This window comes from Amblyomma americanum, chromosome 4 (assembly GCF_052857255.1).
Source record: "Amblyomma americanum isolate KBUSLIRL-KWMA chromosome 4, ASM5285725v1, whole genome shotgun sequence".
In the NCBI taxonomy this organism is placed as follows: domain Eukaryota; kingdom Metazoa; phylum Arthropoda; class Arachnida; order Ixodida; family Ixodidae; genus Amblyomma; species Amblyomma americanum.
In genome coordinates, this window is record NC_135500.1 from 198696324 (window position 1) to 198718945 (window position 22622).

The 22622-nt window shown below is 44.0% G+C and overlaps 1 protein-coding gene across 2 annotated transcripts in view; it reads right to left on the reverse strand.

Annotated features, from left to right (window-relative positions):
* Nucleotides 1-3252: 3252 nt before the first annotated feature.
* LOC144129012 (rho guanine nucleotide exchange factor 17) overlaps nt 3253-22622 on the reverse strand; it is a 149672-nt gene continuing 130302 nt past the window's right edge. For both annotated transcript variants that reach the window (XM_077662877.1, XM_077662876.1), the window contains exons 13-24: nt 21699-21808; nt 21467-21558; nt 20201-20468; nt 15757-15888; nt 15590-15642; nt 14927-15035; nt 14675-14761; nt 14523-14590; nt 14107-14255; nt 10183-10357; nt 9449-9619; nt 3253-6533 (exon numbers count right to left, since the gene is read on the reverse strand). In XM_077662877.1, coding sequence (XP_077519003.1) covers nt 6235-6533; nt 9449-9619; nt 10183-10357; nt 14107-14255; nt 14523-14590; nt 14675-14761; nt 14927-15035; nt 15590-15642; nt 15757-15888; nt 20201-20468; nt 21467-21558; nt 21699-21808 — 1713 coding nt within the window. In that variant the 3' untranslated portion in view covers nt 3253-6234. The remainder of the gene's footprint in view (nt 6534-9448; nt 9620-10182; nt 10358-14106; nt 14256-14522; nt 14591-14674; nt 14762-14926; nt 15036-15589; nt 15643-15756; nt 15889-20200; nt 20469-21466; nt 21559-21698; nt 21809-22622) is intronic.

Below are 22622 nucleotides of genomic sequence, written 5' to 3' on the forward strand. Positions count from 1 at the left end.
CGGCGGTCTTGCTCAACGTTGTTGTCCTGGAAAGATAACGTTTGGTTTTTATGGTCTTTGACGTCTCAAAGCGAATCAGGCTATGAGGAACGCCATAGTGGAGGGCTCCAGATAATTTCTACCACCTGGGGGTTATTTATCGCGCACCGACATCGCACAGTTCACGGGCCTCTAGCGTTTCGCCCCATCGAAATTCGACCGCCGCGACCGGGAACGAACGCTTGCTCCACAAGACACACCTGTCATGCGGTGAAGTGGCATGACCCGCATGCTCGTGAGCTGAGCACCGAAGCCAACCAACACGGGTACTAACGACGAAATGGTCGACGCGCGCCCCATTTTACAGCGACGCGTAGCGGATTCAGCACCTAGAAAAACAGCGTTGAATTTGACAGGTCTCTCCCTGTCCTTTACATTATCCTCCCAAGACTCATTTCGTAGGCCCGGAAGCCTATTCGGGCCTCGCAATACAAGGGCGCACGTTGGCAAGGCTAGACATACTGTATTTGTATGGCGTACTGTACGTATATCCGGCGGCGTACGTGCTGGGCACTCGGTACGTGTATTGAAGGCTCCCACACCGGACATCGGCGGCACACTACACGCTGGCTATCTTGTATTTCGTACACACATAGCAGGCAAGCCCTTTAATTGGTATGAGATAGATGCAAACAATGTCGCGTACCGCTACAACGAATCCACGGCTATAACGAATAAATCTCGGGGCCCCTTCGACTTCGTAATAGTGCAGACTCAACTGTATTATATCACTAAACAAGCCATTGAAATAAACGCAAACGGGAAAGCCGGCCTGACAGCAACGCGAAAAACTGCTCACCTTTCTGTGGTTGCAGACACCTTTTTCAAATGAAGATGCATCAACGCTGACACGCAGCGCATAGTCACTTTTTCCATTTGCTTTAGCAGCCCAAGGCGACCGACCAGCGCCGCCCTAGAGGTGCGAGACCGTTGCTAACGGGATGAATTATACTTGAGCTGTGATAACTTCGGGAGCTGCGACGCTCGAGCTGTCACAAGTCCCGCAAAAGAGTCGCCGCGGCGCCTGCAACTGCATACGACAGGAGTGCGACGGCTATGCACTGGCTAGGCGGAAAGTGCAAACATCAAGAGAAAAAACGGAAGCAGTGTCAAATGTGGGTACCAAAAAAAAAAAACATCATAGGCCTAAACTTGCGCTGCATGTATGCCTAATTATTTTTTATCATTTTTGTCTGCGAAAAACATTCCAATTACGCAACCTGATGTGATATGCTAGCAGTTGGACTTCTCCAATTTAGATTTTTTGGGGGGGGGAGGGGGCTATTTTTTTTTTATGGATGAATTACCAGCTTTTCTTTGGTCATATGTGGTATTCCTGTGCAGTCGGAAGTCTTGGCCATATTGTCAGCGCAATTAAGCAGTCGATATACCATTAATAATGCACAACTGGTCAAACATGCAACTGCATGTGCTTCTGAAAGAAATGATATCGCCATTTAAAAAACAGCAGAAATTAAACGATGGAACCATCAGGCAGAAATGCAACTGAAGTTTTCTTTGGTTGTCGTGCTGTGTTGAGTGCGGGGGTGGGACATTGTGTGGTGTCCGTGCTAACTGCAGCAATGGAACTGGCACTGAACCGTTATAGAAGACAGCACACGACACTTTTTAGTTTTTAGTGAAGCTTATGCATGACACTTACACATGCAGTGGGGAAACCTGCTTGACCAATGCACTGCCCTAAGCGGGTGATGTCAGTGAACAGCACTGCGCTAGCAGGCAACGTTTGGTGAGGAGTGGAGTCTCCTGGCCTGTAGAGTCTTGTAAGGAAACAAAAGTAATGCCTGAAAACGTACAGCCATCAAAGAAAGGTAAGAGACCCCAACCATTTGCGTTCCAAACCTTACCGCTCTGCATGGGGGCGCCAGCTGACGAAGCCCGCCTGAAGGGGGGGGCTTTACAAGTGCACTACTTCATCCAGCAGAAGAGTGGCAACCTGGGTCAGTTGGTACATGGTCTTGGAACAAATAAACCAGCCAAATGATGAAGGACAGAGGAGAGACGAGGCAGATACTGCAACTGGAACTAACAGTTGTTAGTTCCAGTCGCAGTGGGTGCCTCATCTCTCCTCTGTCCTCCTTCTTTTGACGGGTTTATTTCTGTAATGCAACAGTAACGCCGTCTCACCATGCTCCTAGCTTCTGTACCTTGTTGTGTGTAACTCCTAGTTAATAGCCAGCAAGGCGTGTTATGCATGTCAAGGATACTGACCTTTTTCGGTTAGAACTGAATATGTAAAATTGACTTAAGCGCACTTTTGTCGGTGCATTTCAGTTCAAGCTGAAAAGTCTAACTTCTAGATGTATGCAACATATATGATAAAGTCAACAAGCAAATTTACCAGAGTACGAACCTGCCACGACATATTATACACAGGGGCCGCATTCACAGCCGGTGGGGCAAAGAAAGAATTGACATCACTTTATTACACCAAGTGCACAGCTGGCAGGAAGCCAATTGCCATGCCTTTCCTTTCTTCATTGCCTTCTCTTTGTCTGCCGCAGCTGCGATGGCTCAGTGGTTACAGCTTAAGGTTACTGAGGACGAGGACGCAGTATAAAATGCTGGCAGCGGCGGCCATGTTTCAATGGAAGGGAAATGCAAAAGACGCCCATGTGCTGTGTGGTATGGGATTTTAAAACCCATATCAGGTGGTGGATGACGGGTTTAGTGATGGGCTTTTAAAGCCCACCAAGGCACCTCTTTCTCTCTCTTCCTTCTTTTAATTCCTCGTTCCTTTCAGCATGGCTGAAGAATCCATTGATAATGATACAGTTACTGGGCCTTTCCTTTCCTTATAAACAATTTTGCTCTTTTTTGCACTCACTAACTGCATATGGCCCCAAGTGTCTTTCCTCTTCTCTTGCTTCATCATCCCTAAACCTGGAGGCGTGGAACTTTTCAGGGAATGTGGTGAAAAAGCTCTGCTCACATTTCCACTCCTACAGGGAGCTTAGCTGTTTGCATCCGCCCAGTATTGTTCATTCCTACTCAGCAATTGTTCAAGGTGGGCGCTCAGTAGTCAGCATGCATGAAGGCATGAGATGTAAAAAGGAATTCTCACAGAGATTTGGGCAAAATGATCGCTCGGCAACTCTGCAAGATACCACTCAAGACACGAGAAATGTCACTCTTACTTGACATGGAGAATGACGAATTCTTTTGCTGAAGAATTCACAGCTTGAGGCACAGTCCAAGTGAACATGCGTTTCGCCACTTGTTTTTCATTCACTTCTGTTTAGTGCAATGTTTACACAGAGATGAGTAAAGCAGTGAAAGTACAAACAAAAAATACGACGCTTTTATAGCACGACATGCAGTGGTGCCAAAATGGTGTCTTGCGTCAGTGCAAAAACCGAGTATACATTCCATAGTTACACATATTTTTACAGGGTAGTTTTGCATCAAGCAAACAGCAAATATATGACAACAGGTTCTCACAGAACAGCAACGAGGAGAGAGAATAAAACTGTATACATGCAGGCTACCTGCCTGCCAGCAGACTGATTGAAAACAAATGTATCACGCGTCTGTGTCGCTGGGGGAGGGCGTGCCAACCGAATAGTGTGTTACACATATGCATGCGTAATGAATGTGACAACAGTATCATGGTGGTATGATGTGTGATCAACTTTGCAAGTGCTGCCTGGAAAGTGCTTGATGGGACAGTGTAGGCCGCCCTGCATTTGTGCTTTCGTTGTCGTTGAATCTAAACCCCCCGCTAAAGCTGGTCTGGATCACTTGTTTAAAAGGTTGGCTGATCGCACAAGGCAACACCGATACTAATCACAGCAATGCAATATTCTTACCCTCATAGTTATTGGCAATTATTTCCAGAGGTTACCTTAGCTTGAGCATAGGTCTCTGCGGTAAAATATGAGATATCTAGTAAACTACCTTTTAATCTTTTACAATGCATTTCATGACCACAGCTTGACACAATAAACTAGAACTGAAGCTTAATAGAGCACTATTGACTGCTATTAGATAGTGACTGTGCTTGCAGTCTTGCAGTCCAGATGTGAAGGTACTGCCTCCTGATCTGAAATTTAACATTTCCTGCAAAGCGAATCACGAATACCAGTGCTGAGTTTTGCAAACGTACTTAGCTTTACAAAAAGTGTTCCAGACCATCGAAGTTGCAGGGTCAGTACTGACCGTTAGAAATGCATCTCAGCCATCAGCTGTTATTCACCTAGTGAAAGGCTAAAGAGCTTAAAACCCCAATATTGTCAGGGGTCAGAGCACAACAGTTTACAAGCCCTGGCTAAAGCCCCAGGCAAGTCGGAAGACGGCCATTAATAAAAAAATTATATTTGACACGAACTTTTACTTAACACAGAAGTCTACGATTTTTCTAATATATGTATATATATATATATATGACTTCTCATGTGACTTAATATTACAGTTTTGTCGCCTTTGTCGCTGCCCTCGCTGATGAATCCTTCAGGCACAAATGTACTACAGCTTGGCTTTAACAAATATTCCAGCTGTCTTCAGACAAAAAAGCTGCCTACTGAGAGAAATTGCTGTGTAGCAGCCAAATCAAGTAAAATCCGTCTTAAAGTACCACACGGCTTCATTACCAGTATCATGGTTTGAAACACTGGGCCTAAGATATGAAACAAAGCCACAAAGTGCACTGTGCTGACACATACAGAATTGGATGAAGCGCCATTGTATAATTAATTGCAACAATGCTACACATAGAAAAAGTACGAACTATACTACACTGTATCGTTGTCTGTCCTTTAGGGAGTCTGCAGGAATTGAGGGTTGCCAAAACGTGGTCTTCTGCTGCGTCTAATTGAAGATTTAAAAGTCTAAGCTAAACCAGTCATTGCTGACAGATAACTCCACAAAGCGAACTTCATCCCATTCCGTTGCAAAGATAACATGATACACTTGTCCACCACAGACATGGTGCAAAACGGAGTTGATGACACGGGAACATGGGGACAAAACAAAGACGATCCAACAGGCATTTGTGCGCACAAAACATAATCGGCACCTCTATGCTGTTTCACAGGTGCCTGGGAATACAACCCGATTTCTAAAATATCAATGTGGCGCCTAATCAGCGCCATTTTCCGGGAACGCTGCCACAGCTTGCAGCCGAAACTGAATATGCGCGTTGCACTCAGCCCGCATGGCGTAAGATGATGCAGCAGCTGTCTCATGCTGCACTGGCGACGCACAACCACATTTCAATGTCTTTGGCACTTGCGGCAGTATGCTGAGTCTTGCGGTGAGCAGCACCAGCCACACACCACATCTCTCTGAGCTGCATCCGGCTCAGAAGAGATAGAAAAAAAAAAAGAAGAATGTCATTCAGCACGCAGGAGAGGGAGAGTCAGGTGTGGGAAGTTTTGGAAGGGTTCTGCAGGCGGCCACCTCAAAGCCAGAGTTTCCTCCAGACTTCTCGATCACCGGGCACAGTCGCACAGTCACCGAGCTTCACCAGCGCCAGTATACCACTGCAGTGGAGGAGGTACCGCGCGCGCTCTCGGTCTCTTCACTAGGCCTAATGCTCCCCCTGGTGCCGGCAGCACACACTAGGCAACGTTAAGACCACTAGATAAGGCTCTCAGAGCATCACAACCAGTTCATGATCTTGGGTTGTAATCAGTGTAAATCACACAGCATAGCCATATTCATTTTTTGTCAAATTTCACTTAGCTGGCTATAAACTGATCTATTTATAAATAAAGAACATATCACCCAATAATATTGGTAAAATTCATTCTTGAGTAAATCAGTCATCATCTTCTTCATTGCATTTGCATAATTTACGTAAAGAAGAAAATGGAACAAGAAGGTGCCTGATTTGAAGCCATTTATCCTGTAGTGTCACGCTATCAGCATCGATTGCATTACTAAAAGGCAAATTCCCGTTTTCCTAAGCAGCATTCAGATCAAACTCTTCCAGAACCACAAAAATAAGGTAGAAACACACCAGTCGCTATGCATAAGACACAACAGCCTTAGTGTGCATGATGGCAAAATACCGCATTTTTAAGTGAGTCATTGCTAGCCTCCTTCTGGTTAGCATTAAGTAAATGCTCGTGCCCAAGCACCCTGTGCTGACTGTGCTGCTCTGACAGCCTTTTCCTGTGAGCCCTTAGGCTATGGTGAGTCCCCACAGGCGCGATCCGCGAGACCTCGTCGTCATCACACTTGCCACAGCAAGAGGTGGTTGGTGCTGTCGTCTCGGCCGGCGGCCTCGCTCAGTCCGGCACTGCGGAAGTCCTCGTAGCCGTCACCGCCACTGATGACAAGCAGGCGGCAGCCTGCAGCCGGCGTGAGTGACGCCCTGCGGCCGGCCATCGAGGCTGCCACTGATGCCGATGCGGCGCCACTGTCACGCGAGCACCGCAGTGACCGGTGGTGGTAGTGCCGACTCCCCGTGGGCTCCGTCGTCTCCACGGCCGTCAGGAACCGTACGTGGCCCGTGTGGCCGTGAGGCACACCTGTCAAAGCGGAGGCAGTCATCATCACTGAGGAATTACCCTCTGCTGGCTGATGTACAGCCATGAATGAGTTGATCTGAAGCGACGGAGCAAAGATAAAAAACTGCTGGTGGCTCCGTGCAGCCTCGAAACATGAACCAACAGTGACACAAATGTCAGCATAACAGTGCTGCCTGTATCTTCTTTAATTTGGAATAACATTGGAGTCATAACTCTCAAAGGCACATTTTCAAAACTAAGTAACAGGAGAGAAACGAAACATGTATTTTTGCTACAGTATGAAGCACCCAGGGATGCGTGGTAAAACGATACCTCATGGGTGCTACAAACGTTTGCCCCTTCCCCTAACACCAATTAATCTGATGAGAGCAGACTTGTTTGCACACTACTGCCTGTGCTTATCTCATTGTTAGTTCAAGTTCTAGTAAGTGCATTGTCACACGTAGCCTCTGGTCATCAGTCCGTCAATCTTGGTGAGACTGCCTATGGCTGTATGTGTGTTCAGAGATAGTTTTGGAGCAAGCAAGCCATGAAAACAAAAAAAGCTTACTTTCATCATGGTCTAAATGAGCAGCACACACAAGAACAGAAGCTTGAGTGAGTTGCTATGCCACTGCGATAAACAGCACGAAATGGGACAAGGACAAAAGGAAGAGAGCCAACCTGACAGCAGCCAAGATGTCAGCTAATCCCAAAGTTCAACTGAGAAAAACACTGTGAGTCCTCACATGTTTATAAGTGAGTATGCAGCAAGCAGAAACTTTGCATAAAATGAGATAAGGCAAGTGATGCATCAGAGTTTTACGTAGCTTGGCATGGCTCCAGGGCAATGCACACGACATGAAATAAAACAAGTTTGGACTGAAATGAGAAGCTGCACCCATGTGCACAAGAAAGAAAGCACTGAAAGAACTGAATGTATAAATCGTTCTTTTGCTTTCTTGTTTGTGCACGTGTTTATTTGCATATCTGTCTGCTTTCCCATTAATTCCTGCCTTGTTTTCCTCCTTGCTTTTCCCCCGTACCCTGTCCTTTTTATTTCTGCCAGCCATTTGTCAGGTGCCCACCGAGCCTGTGGAAGTTTATGCACCAAGCACTACTCTTTTTTTTAATTTTTAGCATTTTTTTGTAATGCCACTGCATTTTTAATAACATCATAAGCCTCAGTTTATCAAGAAATTACTTGTCTCCTCACTATCTGTAAAGAGCACAGATCAGCACACTGCACACTTGAGACGCAAGTGCTGTGGGAACATTACACCTGGATTGACAATCTATACAAAGTCCACAAGTTTAAACCTCCCCATTTATAGACAGTGCATTAGCATTTATAAAGACTGCTCTGAACTTTATGCTGTGTTGTGTGAATGACCTCCATCTTCAGCTGATGTGCACTCTATCATGAGCACATGGCAGATCTTGGCTCAAGCAAAGATTCAAGCAGAGTTTCTCAGTATCAGTGCTGAAGCATCGTATCTGTCCTTGTACTGTGTCGATCGGTAGGACAGCAGGAATTTAACTCATGAGTATCCAATAAAAACCCTGTACCAAGTATATCTGAAAAGCTCTAAATGTCCTGGTACTACACCGCACTTGGCAGGGACATGCCATGGGTGTCCCAGCCAGGCACATCCCAAACAAGAAATCCTAGAGATATCATCTTGGGCTCTGTTTTGGCACAATAGATCTGCAGCTACCGTACTTTCTTGCTTGACTCCCATGACTTGTTATGGCAGAGTAAAAAAATAAAATGTTTTTGAACTGTCAGTCATTATCAGGTGCTCAAGCTATCATCATTCAGACAAGTGCTTGCTTCGCGATATGCAGCCAAACCCAGCTATGACCTCAGCAGAGGCAAATGTAACAGAATGCCAGCCTCATGCCTTGCGCCTGGCACAGCACGCATGCCTGCACAAGAAAATTCTGCCGTGAGCTCGTGAGCTGGGGCTGAGCAATGAAAAACCCTAGTGCGCTTCTCTGGCGATGCCATGGCATCAAACAAAGCAATAGGAACAGTGCCTGCGTAGCTTGTGAATGTTAGACCAGTCTGATGTGCCGTACACACTCCTGTTTATCGGTTTTTCCTTAGAAAGTGTCATCCAGCGACACTATGTGCTTATTGTAATAGACAAAAGAGCATCCCATGCATCTTTTGTTGTCACCTGTTTGATATTTCTGGAGCGTAATTTCTCACTAACAAGCAAATAAAAGGACTGGACGTCAGGCCCACTTCATGCTGAGTGAAGGCAATGATGCATTGTGTGTCAGTGAATGATTATGAATGCGAAGAAATCAAGTGGAGTATATGCCGTAGTGTGTTACCTGCCCTCTCTGGTAAGAACTCAAAAACTTCCTCTTGAGGAAAGTAATACCCGTGTGGTAAAAGAACCTGACAGTGAAGAAAAACGCACAGACCTAATATACACTGTGCCCCTGATCGATCTCTGTGAAGTCTTATGCGGACATCATGGAAGGGATCTCCTTGGGTCACGCAGCATTTGGCCATAAAGTATGTGTGACCCGGTACCATTTCTGTACTTCCCAAAGAGATCTGATTGCCCACAATTGATATCTGTGGGATGTCGATCCAGTGTATGGTATACCTAAATTTCTTCACTGGGTACTGGAGCATTGTAATTTCTTATTGCTACTTTCTGGATTTTTATGTTCAGCAACATACTGTTGGTTCAGAAGCGCACCTCTATGACAGCAATAGCCCTTCCCACTAGATTTTCATTGATCGATAGTCATTCAGGGCCAGTGTCTCTACAATGTTTATTTGCTTACAGGAGACACCACGAGGGCCTCAACAATTGTGGCTTTGCACAAGGGGTGGACACATACTGTCTGTAAGCAGTGTTTAAGATCAATAATATAACAGGAGCCAGCACATGTCATTTGGCGCAGTGGCTTACCGACAATGTTGGGCGGGCTGCCCAGACGACTGGTGCTCGAGGTGAGGTGAGGGAGTGGGAGGGTGAGCAGCACCCCTGCACTGGTGCCGACCCAGAGCAGGTCCTTGCAGGCCAGCAGGGCAGTCACTCGCAGGCATGCTGCCTTGTGCTGCCGGATTATGTCGTCACATGCTGGGTCCCAAAAAGAACATACCATCAGAACATGCTCCAGGCAGAAATTTAAGCACACTTACCCCACCCCCAATGTTCTAATTCTTCCTTACTGAAATAGATGTTTTTACTACTACTACTACACTTGCAGCGCTCTGACAGTAGCGTCCAGGAAGCACAAACAACAAACAAGGCACGTAAATGCAGCATTTGCCGAAGTCTGCTGCTTTAATGATTACACAAAGGAGCAAGCACATCCTACTTTCAGCACCGCACATACTGGCCACAAGCCACAAGTAGATAACATTGCTATATGCCTCAGTCCTTACCTACTCATTCTAAAGACTTGTTTGTCATGTTTACATTTTATTAAGCATCTGTCAGTTGGCTATGTTACTTGTTAAAAGATTAACTGAATATAAAAATGTTGTTATTGGTGAAGGCACGTGGATTAGCAGGACATCTAATTTTTTAAAGAGAAAAAATTTTACTTTTAATTATTTGCAGAGCTCCTTGTCTGATCTTTGTTCAAGCACACCTAGTTCCAGTAAGCCAGCATGTAAAAGAAAGCTACCACAGCATACCTGAAAGCATTTTGGTAACAGCAGGTGCAATGTTGACGTCTTGCAGGCACTCATACGTGGTGGCATGAAACAGCCGGATGACTGCACTGTGCTGGATGGCCAACCAGACACCAAGGCCTGATGTCACCATGCAGAGCACAGCCCGTGACGAGTCACTGCTAACTTGAAAAGAATGCTGAAAGGATGAGCAACAGGCACGTTACTGTAGTCCAGGTCCATTATGGTTCTCTGTACACTGAAACATTATAATGACTATGTTGTGCAGCACGCAGATTTATAGTAAAATTCCTCTATTGCAAAATAACCTGGATTAGCAAAAGTTTTAGCCGTGTATACAAGTGCTAAACTATGTCGTTCGTTGGTGATGGCATGGCTCCAAGGGTTCACCTAATAATATAAGCACCTAGCAATTAGGTATTGTGTTGCTTTAGAAAAAGAAAAACCCCATTTTAAACATCTTCCTGCTTTAAACATGACACCACATACCAATGGTTTCTTTTAAGTTATCATGTCTAAATTCGTCATATCATTTTCAGTAAGTCTTACGGAAGCACTGCAGCATGGTTTTCTGCACTGCCTTGTGATCATACATTCTAGGCTGCCATCATCAGATTTTGACTGAACAACCTCAAACATTTTTTCATCTGTTATGCGCTTCATAAGTCGGCATTGCATTGTCAAACCTGCAGTTCTGGAAGGCTACTGAATCCTGTTTTGTTGAAGCCTTAAAGGCACGCTTGCTATTAAGAATGCACAAATAGTACTTTTGCAAAACTTAACTGAATATGAAGAGTGGAGCTCTGCTACCGAATTGAATATGAATAGTGCAGGTAAAACCATACATAATATGGATCAAATAGTGACAGAACTGAATAGAACACAAATGAAATATTTTTGCAAATACTCGCTACCTGTGAAAATATTCCTAACGAATAATCGTGCAAAAGAGTAAAGTGCTAGCGGCAGGACTGCAGTAAGACACTATAACTTAAGGAGTCATAGCTATAGCTGTTAGATGATGCGGCACTGATATCCACTGAAGGTACTAAGTCAGTGTGACCATCATGTCATACATATAGTGGTTCTATGGCCACAATGCCATACGCAGAGGAAAATTACTCCTTTGTTCCTGATAATGGCGGCAAATAAATTAGTGCCACATCTCAGTAGATGAGAGGGGTGAGAGCTACATATGAGCCATGACCTCCAAGATTCGGCAACAATGCATGGTTTGCAGAACCTGCCCGATCACTGCCACATCGCCTAATCTTGGTGGCCATGCGTGAGCATTATGCGCATTGACACATGAATGGATCATGTTAAAGAGCTCAACTTTCCATACCAATCAGACCAATCACAGCAGCATGCTATGAAGCATCAAAAGAAACTCCGTTTTTGAAATGGTTATCGAAGAAAACTACGCTGCGCATTATTCAACCTTCGTGGCAAATTTTTTCGAACTTATTCAGAACTTAAAAGCGCATTCCATTTGTTTCCAATAATTTTGAATATGCACTATTTGGCCCATACAGCTAATCGATTAGGATATTCAATTCGCTATTTGAAAATTTATAATATCTGCACACCCCTACTTACTATATATATACTTTCTATAACCATTTCTTTATTCAAGGTGTTTTCACTGGATACAGAAGTGAATGTGCAGGGGCGATAAAAAGAAATGTGAACAGAGCGGCACCTATGGCGCTTTTCGGATTTCTTTTCAATGCGCTTGCACCTGAATGGTAACAAAAAGATGATAGAGTGGTCTATGATGCATTCATGGACAACTCTAGTGTCGTTTTTTTTACCATTCAGGTAAAAGCACAATGAGAAGAAATTCGAAAATCGGAGCACATAGGCACCACATTGTTTGCCTTTCTTTTTATCATGACTGTACAGTCACAACCAGAATAAGGCAGAGCACAGTTCCTCAATCAAAGCCCTCTCATGGACTTCCAACCAAATTTAGGAGTGTTTTATATTTATGCAAGTAAATGCCACTAATACACTTGTGAAAGAATACAGCAAACCTTCCTTTTTCATTTTCATCATATGAAGGCGGAAACGCCGAAGCATGTTTCATATTTGGCCACTACTGTGCAGTCATTTCATGCATGGGAGTTCAATTAAGTCATTTGACTACAGACAAATTTTTGCTATAATGAAAATTTAATGTACCAGGGTTCTGCTACAGTGGGGGCCACATCTTTTGAATAGAGTTACAATAATTTAAATTTATATTTTTCAAAGAAAGACAGTGGTACAAAGCAGTATTCACACAGCCAGCAGTGAAAAGGTTTCACTAATACCGGGGGCTTTGCCAGAGGGGTGTTTCGGTGTCAGAACATCGCCCAAAATTTTCTCGCACTCTTTTTAATTGTAGGCAGAATTTGCCCAATTAAACACACCTTTTCACGTCAGCCTACTTTTTCATCCTTTGCAACACCCTCAAATGATCATAAGCTATCTCAAAAATAAAAAGTGCTTTTTTTTAAGTGCCTCTGTGGTGGGCGCGGGTTCACATGCATGCAGTAGAAATTTTGACAAATGCCATTCATTCGCAGTTGCTGACTTTGTTGTAGAGCAGAAGCTTTTGTTTTGTTATATATTGTGTGAAAATATTGTAAATAGCTGTGATTTTTTGTAAGAGTGTTTTTTTGTGAGAAAATAAATATTCTTTAGGAACCAAGCCCACGGAGCCATGCGTGCACTCATATTTTTATGTAGATATTACAGGGAACGAAACAACTAACCCTTTGGCTATATTAAAGTGAAAAAATGACAGATATTGTTTGGGCACAGGCGCACTTTCCTTTTATTTTTTTTACCAATGTCATATAACAGCCCCTGAAAAATATTTGTGGCTACACTACTGACTGCTACAAGTTGGTGGTTTCTTCATTTACTGCTTTACTTTACAGCACTTCAAAACTCTGCTGTGAAGCTTAGCATGCATACAAAGTGCCCTGCACAACATGAGTCAAGCTAAAGCCTGTTAGTATGTTGTGGGAACGAAAGTGCAGCTCCAGTAACTAAAGTTTCCCAGCGTTAACAGTGGTATTTTTACATAATCCTAATTTTGCTAATTAGTTACATTATTACTGAGCATTTTATGAAATGTTAGGTAAAGTTTGAAGTGCTAAACATTTACAAAAATTTCAGTTAGAAAATTGTACAGCTGAAAAAGAACTTCACAGTGGCAGTGTTAATGCAAACTGATTTTCTGACCGTGAATGTCGTCCCCACTGCCAGACAGGTTAAAAGGTATCCAGAGAACCTCGTATTGCCCTATAATACATGCAGAAGCTATGGCGCCAAAACACGCCCTTACTTCCTACGCAGCGGAATACAGACCCCGCTTGCAATATAATGTGCCCAAATTAACACAGCCACAGGTGTTCTTCGAGAGCACAAACAGTCAGTCTTTTCCTCTGATGTTTAGCACACTTCCTTCAGAGTATGAAAATGTTTTTAATCCTATCTTTATATAGAAACTGTCAAATTAGTGGTTTCTTTTGGCGCTCTGAATCTTTCTGATTTATCCTGTGGTGCCAAAAATTTAGCTATGTTGGGTCAGTGACAGTGCTTGTGTGTACATCACAAAATTGTTTACCATCAAGTTCAAAGAAATCATAACATAATCTTTGACATGCACATATGATAAAACATAAATAACATTTGCATCTGAAGCTAAGTTAAATTATGCCCTGTGTTACAAGCAATGCAAAAAACAAGACTATTTTGTTCAGCTGAGAAGCCACTGCAGGATGAAGGCAGAATGCGTGTGTGCATCAGATAGGAATGCATCATAGATATGACAGTACGGGACTTCAGCCGGTGAAAATAGTGCCAACATCTGGAATTTGGCCTGTCCTACCTAAAATGATAAAATTAAAAAAAAAAAATGACTGCCAAACGTACCTCTACTTCTAGTGATGCGGTGCTGAGTACCTTGATGTAGTTTTGACACCCACACCACAATTTCCCAGCGACAGCCAGCATACGCAGCACTGGTGCTACGCTGCTCCCCACTTGAACTTTCTGAGGATCACTTGTGTTCCAGCCACCTCCTACCGCCAGAAAACAGGATGTTGCAATGATTAGCACACAGCCCATGCTTGAATAGCTAGTACACAACATTAGTGCTCAAAATGCTTGTCCAGCAAAAATGTCATTCATCACCATAACAAAGCAGCATGTGCGTAAGGCTGCATACTGCGTATAGCAGTATGGCCATGTCTTCACATCTAGGCAGAGCATATCCATAATTATATGCACTTTTAATCAAAGCTTCAAGCATTCTGCTCCTTTTGAGATAAGCTACAATGCTTTCTTACCAGACTCTCTTCTGTAAATCACAATTTCCCCGCTTGACAATGATACAAATACACGGTTGTCAAGGTATCTGCAAAGCAAAACAGTGACATGAAACAATGTTTCATGCTTTCTCCTTTAGATGTACATAGTTTAAAGAATAAAAGAAACCTACATGATGCAATGAACTGCTGCTGAGTGCTGCACCTTCATTTTGTTTTTCTTTATCCTGATATTATCGTTGCAATTGTAAACATGGATGCTGAAAAAGAAAAAGATTGCTGCAATTAAGAGGCATTGGAAGATGACAAAGTAGCAACACAGGGTTCAAATATCTTAACACACCCCCAGAAAGCCATTGGGACAGAGTAACAGAACATGCTTTAGAGTTTTAGGGTTATGAATTAATGTATGATGCGCATCTCACCAGCCATCTTCTGTTCCTAACCACATGGTAGGAAAGTGATTGTCTGTTTCCTCAACTTCTTCCTTTGGCACTTTGGAGCTTTCTTGGGGCTTTGTTTGCTGTTCTTCTTCTGAAATGAAATGCCAGGGAAGTACAGTTTCAAATATGAGTGCTCAGGATGCAAGATACTCTGCTTTCCTAGTTTGAAAAAGACAACCCTTCACTAACAGATCGACCCAGCTCTAATAGCATGTCATCAAAGCACTGCTAGTATAACTAAACAGGAGTTAAAACATATAATATACAGCAAACTATGATGGAAGTGCAGACACTTATTTATTGATGTATAGACTTCTTCGAGAATGTAAAGTTTGCTACCTACATGACCACTGAGGTGGCTAGTATGTCTACTGTGGCCTTAATGGTGCTCATATGCTCTCAAGGTTAAAAAAAAAAAACAGCTTTTAGCTATATCGAGTTCACAAAGGGAGGGGTGTCAAATAAACCCCACATCAAGCCTAGCATCTGCTCTGATGACTGTTAGTGCAGTGGGTGCTCGAAATTTTACAAATAAGTTGTACAATAAATGAGCCCTTGGTAATGTTGTTGTTGTTGTTGTTGTTGTTGTTGTTGTTGTTGTTGTTGTTGTTGTTGTTGTTGTTGTTGTTGTTGTTGTTGTCATACCTTGAGATTCACTGTTTCCCTCTTCTTCCTCTTCCTCGTCTTCACTAGATTCACTGCAAGTGATCGGAAGAAGATGCAATACAGTGCAAAGTCAACACACAGCACCCAAAGGTGTGTGCATCAATCACCAATGCATGAACTATGCTGACCTGGACTGCTGTGCTCACCTGTCAAGCTGGATATTGCCATTGTTGTTTGGCTGAGGTGCTGTCGTTTCCTGCTCCTTGTTTTCTGCCTCTGTGCTAGCAAGTGCGTTTGATTCAGGTACAAGTGACTTCCTGCGTCCCATTGATGACAGCCTGCAATTTTGAAGCCAAAAAAAAAGATCCACCATGAAGACATGTCACAACATGACCATGGTGGTTTATTACCCAAAGAAGCAATCTGAGCAGTGATACTCTGAAAGCACATGTGCAAAGGCAAAGTGACATGACAGTAATGGCTCTTCAATCTAGGCAGGCTTTGAATGGAACGAAGAAAGACAGAAAGATAAAGAAACCATTACTAGTTTTCAATTACTCATATTTTAGATATTACTGGAACTCACAATGCCAGCTGTGCATACTTTGGCATCATGTGAGGTGACTCCCTCACACTCACGTCCACTCGCACTCACATCTACTCGCTCACACACACAACCACTCTTGATTCATAACGGCAGCGAAGGAACACAAACACAAGAGAAGAAACATGCAAACACATGGACGAATGGCAGCATTTGTATGTGTGTTTGCATGTTTCTTCTCTTGTGTTTGTGCTCCTTCGCTGCCATTATGAATCAAGAAAGCTACCAACTAGCCCAAAAACTTGTTTTACTCACACAACCACTCACTCACACACACAACCACTCACTCACACTCATGTGCACTCGCACTCTCTTCCACTCACTCACACTCAAATCCACTCACTCACACTCAAATCCACCCACTCATAACCACATTCACTCACTGTTAAGTTCACAGTGCGTGTTTGTGTGTGGACGATGTCCTTCTAGATTTTCCTTTTTCCTTTTTTGCTGACAACGGAGGGGATGAGAGATTACCTCCACAGCTGACGACGCTCGTGGCTCCCTTAGCGATGCGATGCGTCGCCTGCACATATGCGGTGATGGGCCACCCTGGACTTTTGTCCAATTTTCACAGTTTCGCTGCTCAAAGGAAGTGTTCGCTTATTATGCATCTTGCATGGCCCGAACCAACGTTGCGCACATGTGCTCCCTGGCTTACTGCTGAGGCGATAAGCGCCTGTTTAACGTCAGCCAATATGATTAAAAATTTTTTTGAACGGTGTCTAAGCAGCAATAAAGAGCTTGCCTAGACAATGAACTTGGATGGTGTCTAAGTGACAATAATGAGTTTGCCTTGACAATGACGGGTCTGCAAGTCTGCAGAACACATTGGGCACACATGGAGACTATGAATACTTTTTGCGGCGTGGAAAATCACGAGTATTTTTGAAAATATCGAGTGCATTGCTCCATGGAAAAGGAAATGGCTGGAATAGGCCACCAGTACAGATTTTCCCGGTGGAAAAAGGATGCAAGGAGGAGTGACCATTATCAAAAGCCTCTTGGGCTTACTTTAGTGCATAAAGAGCAGGGCTGGCTTAGCCTTGCCAGAGCAGGTATGTGTGACCAACCTGTTGAGATGCCTTCAATGCAGTACGCTGTCTACAATGCACATAATCCCTGTCTGGAGGATTCTTGAGAAACCAGCAAGGTGTTCTTGCTTGAGGCCGGTGCGTTCGGCGACCACATGCACATCTGCATGGGCATAGGAGGTGCTAACACTGCACCTAATTATTGCCTGGTGTAGTCCGTCACATAATTGGTCAAGGAAACCTCATTCGTGGAAGATTCTGTACGCAGCTAATTTGTCAGCCATTTTGCAGTTCATGCCCTTCAGAAACAGTGGCAAGGAGGCTATGCACTTGCGCATGACAAGAACAAAAAAAAAGGCCGATTCCAGAAGTTCTTGGAAAAAATCATAGTATCCGGTTCAAAGGACTCCTCATGCTACCCAGATATCAAAGCAAAAAGAAAAAATAATCAGAGCATGAAAACAAACGTTATTTCATTTATAAAATTCAAAATACAAAGATCAAATGATATCACATTTCACACACCCATTACTTGCCTAGTGCCAAAGATCGGGTGCTAAAAATAAGAACCACGCCTTGTGCACATGTAGCGGAAACTTACATGCAGTTGTTGACTTGCTATAGCAGACTGCAGCAGCGCTAATTGCTGGAAGCATCATTCCATGTAAATGTTGCAGACATGAGTGGTGTGACTGCAAGGTGGATCACAGCAGGCGGAGCTCCACTATGCCCTCCCACCCTTAGTCTCCTGTTCTCTTCTCGTCATTATGGTGTCTGTTGGACGGTTTTCCTTTTCTGCCTTATCAGTATCGGCAGTCTGAACAGCGCTGCTGGCTTCCACGATATACATTTAAGCGAAACAAAAACTGTTGCACCTACCTTGATTCCTATTAGCTTTCATTTGCTTGTGTTGCTTTTCCATTGCAGTTTCTTTCTCCAGCAAAAAGTAGTATTGTAAACAATACTAAGAGGCGTTATATTTTGGGTCCATTTCGTGAGTATAAAAGAATTAAGTATGAACTGTACGCATAACCAATCAATAAGGGGGGAGCGGCCAATTTGGTTGCCACCTCATACCCACTTCTGAAAATCTGTTATACATTTTGTATACATTTTGTCGCCATCGGCATGAAATGGCATTTCTGGAGCAGATTAAAATACTAAATATTACCATTTCAACTACCTCCTTGGGTGTCAAGGCATCACCAAGTCCCATGCTATGCATATAAAAAATAAAAACCATATGCTTGATTTGCATCACAGGACTCCTTCAAATAAATGACAGAAACAAGAACCTCTGGCATTACCGAAAAGCACGCTTGGCTTTCATGCCATTTTTCCAGACTTGATCCGAGCCTGCGTAGTTCAGGGGCCAGGCCAAATTAGTCAGTTTCCTGGGCCAGGCAGTGGAAGACCCTACTGGTCCTGAGCCCAGCCCACTCAAATAAATAATTATGGCCAGTGCAGACCTCTACTACACACATAACCAGGCACTGAAAAACCTAAGCGCCCACTACAGTACTCAAGATCCCACCTTACGCGAATTAGTCTCGATAAGTGGACAGTTGTTTCAGCAGCAAGCATTGGAACTCCGTGCATATCGGCTCGGGCCATGTAGGATGTCTGACAAGAGACATCCATTCTTGTAGCAGTGGCAATGCGAAATTCAATCAAAGGGCCCGGCACAACCCGTAGCACCTCACTGCACCTGTGAAAGGCCGGTGCCCATGTGAACATGTCAAAGCTCAACAAGTAATGCGAACAGAAACGAAAGGCTTCTGTTCTCGCGCCAACGGACTCCTGTGCTCCAAAGACACCGGCACGCCAATTTGTTCTCGATCCCCCTCGGCAATTAATATTCGCTTCCCTCAATTGTCAAAAAGAAGAAAAACACTAAGCACATACTGTCGTCGCGAAACACAAGACGCAAACTCGCTGTCATGTTTACCCACCTCTCGCATCCGCTCGCCACTCACATCCGCTCACAACTCACATCCGCTCACAATTACTCGCCATTCACATCCACTCACCACTCATGTCCACTTATACACTCACCACCCACAGCCACTCAAGTCCGCTCACACATTCACCACCTAGAGCCACTCACGTTCACTCACAACCACTCAGGAATCACTGCTCACGCCCACTCACAACTAATGTCCACTTATACACTCACCACCCACAGCCACTCACGTCCACTCACCCCTCACATCCACTCATGTCCACTCATACACTCATCGGCCAAAGACACTCATATACACTCAACACTCACATGCACTCACTCACACTCATCTCCGGGCCGCCGCGGTGGCTGAATGGTTATGGCGCTCGGCTGCTGGCCCGAAAGACGCGGGTTCGATCCCGGCCGCGGTGGTCGAATTTCGATGGAGGCGAAATTCTAGAGGCCCGTGTACTGTGCGATGTCAGTGCACGTTGAAGAACCCCAGGTGGTCGAAATTCCCGGAGCCCTTCACTACGGCGTCTCTCATAGCCTGAGTTGCTTTGGGACGTTAAACCCCCATTAACCATTAACCAATCACACTCATCTCCATTCCCACTCACATCCACTAACTTGCACTCACACTCCCACCCACTCACACTCATATCCACTCACTCATACATTCACAGACAAGAGTGTGAGTGTGAGTGAGGCTTTATGAATGCGCTCATGAGTGAGTGCGCCAACCAATGCAACTGTGTGCCCCAAATGGGCTGAGCTGAACAACTTGTTTGATATCAAACCCTATCATTCAGTCCGCAATCACAATTCATCCACGCAGTTGGACACAGCAACCAACTAAGCCAATTTATTCAATGCTAATTTAAACTTATCATTAGCAGCTTATCATACCAAATAGGCATGCCCATTCGTTAAGAATAATTAAGATTACCAATTGGTTTCCTGTTGATCGCAATTCAAATTAAGGGTGAATTTTCTGATAATGAATAGCAATGAATAGGTTTCAACTGCTTCCAGTTAGAACCACCTGATAATTACCAAATCGCACTTACACTGGGCTGGCTGCCGGGATGGAAGCAATGCAGAGGATGCGGGCGTTGCAGACGCCGTTGCAGGACATGACCGTGGGCTCCGGCTGCAGACTGAGCACGCACACCTGGCCCACATAGCCGTCGCTGTTGCAGACCCAGACGTCTCGCAGGCCATGGGCATTGAGGCCCAAGGTGGCCACGGCGCACGTGAACTGCAGCCCCGCCCGAGTCTTGCGGATTGGCACTGGGTGCAGGAACTCGGGGGGTGGCCGCCGGTCCGTGGACAGCGCTGCAACGTACATTGGTTCACAGCAAAGACAAATGTCAGCTTTACTTCCATGTCAGGAGACAGAGGCAGCACACAAGTATGTAATCTTAAGACACACACAGCAGCCTGGCTCCAACTGCTGCAGAAATACATGCCCACCAATGGTCCACAGAAGCTCCTGTATCACGCCCAAGGTTATCTTTTACTTCTTTCCCAACTACTTCTGCTTAACTTTCCTTGCCTTCCAAGCTACAGCTGGATAACACTGGTAACACTTCCCTGTCTTATGTGGCCATATATGTATACAGCGCACACATTTAAAGATAAGGGTGGCTTCCATCGGTATTCAGCTGAGCTCAGAAATGAAATAAAAAATTTTTTGCCACAAAAGTGTGAATGCAAAAGTGGGTGAAAAGCTGGCAAAGAAGCCTGAGAATGTATTTCTGCATTTAAAAGAAAACGCAAACCACCTTGATCAGCTCCCTCTCACACAAATGCCTTGGGATAACCTATGCAAATAGCATAACAGCATGGAAGCAAAAAAAGCGTTCTACAAAGAACAGAAATAAACAGTGCTCACAAGTGTGTGCTGCACTTATAATTTAAGATGTGTCAAGGTCAATGCTCATTACCGACCAAGTGACCTCTTGAGTGACCGCTTTCCGTGTTATTTATACTAGTTTTATATGGTATCGCCAGACACAGGGTACCGAAAGAGATAACTTCAGTACAAAAGACTACAAGGTGAGCATTAAACTGAACCGCAGTCTAGTCCTGCGTCACTGCTCCTGTGTCTTTTGTCAAGCTATGTGCAGGCATAAGATCTTTTGAGATGACTTCAGAGAGTTCATCAACTAACCTACTCAAACATTAAGTTTATACGCAGCTCACTCAACTGTTAGCTGTCTAGATTACTATTATAGGCAGAAAGCTCCCACTGAATATCATGATCTGAACAAGCACTGTCAGTCTATCTGTACGCCAAAGTTCTCATCGAGTTCAGAAACTGTTCCCCATACCAAGTTTCTGCTTGGCTTCATTGAAGGCAACTTCCCACGAAGACCGCTTCTCGGTGGAAGGAAATATTATGGCCAAGTTCTCGACACCCTCTCTGCAATTGAAGGAAGGCCAATGAGTTCAATGGTGCTCAATCTTTGCATTACCTCATTGTACACAGGGCTATTATGCAACATGCAAATGCATGTTAAACATAATCTTGTAGACTATGAATGATAATTGCAAAATACTTACGGTGTGGTCACAGAAAGCTGCAGGTTCAGAAGCTGTAGGTCATAGCTTTGTCGCTCAGCCATCTGCTTGTTTAACGAGTTCGTAATTTCTTTCACAGCATCATCAAGGGCCTGTAGAAATAAATTAATTGAAAAGCATGCCAGAAAGAGCACATGAGAAACATGGCAGAAAAAATAGTAGAAAACATACATGGGTGGGGAGCTCACAACTAACTAGTGTGCTAGCTATTACTAAGACCCCTAGTTTGGCATGATTGTACGATTTCACAAAAAATCACTGATTTGAGAATTTTTCACAGAATTGTGTGCTAGCAGCCACATTACCTTTTTTTGGTTTTTGACCTTATCATTGTCATGAACATCAGCAGGACCAACAGAATGAGAAGAATGTCATCAAGGTAATCATCAGAACTCCATTACATGCCAGAATCTCGTAATTAACAAAATTCTGCTGATGCCTTGAGATGCTTGCTCTCTCATCCGCTCCAGCAAGCAGCAGGCATGTTAGGTGCGCAGATCTCGGAACATGTTCACACACTTCTGAATATGTGAGGCATGTTTCAAAAATAAAGGGATATTATGTTTATTTTGTATGTGTTATGTTTGCTGCAGAATATTGTGGTGTTTTTATAATGAATTCACAAAATTTCAAGCTTTCCACCGCAGGAAATTAGGGGCCTTAGCTATATTAATGAAATATCACCAACACAGCAAGAACACAAATGGAAAGGCTCATTCATCGGCCTCATGTGTGCATTGCTTTCCACTTTACAACTCTGAAATGCAGATACACCTTCAAGCACGGTATGAAAGTCAGCACCAGCTGGAGTTCTGAGGAACTAGTGTGTTTTTTTTTACAGTTAAATAATCTTGGCACTATACTGCATTACGACTGTGGATATGTGAAAGTTATCATCTCGTGAGT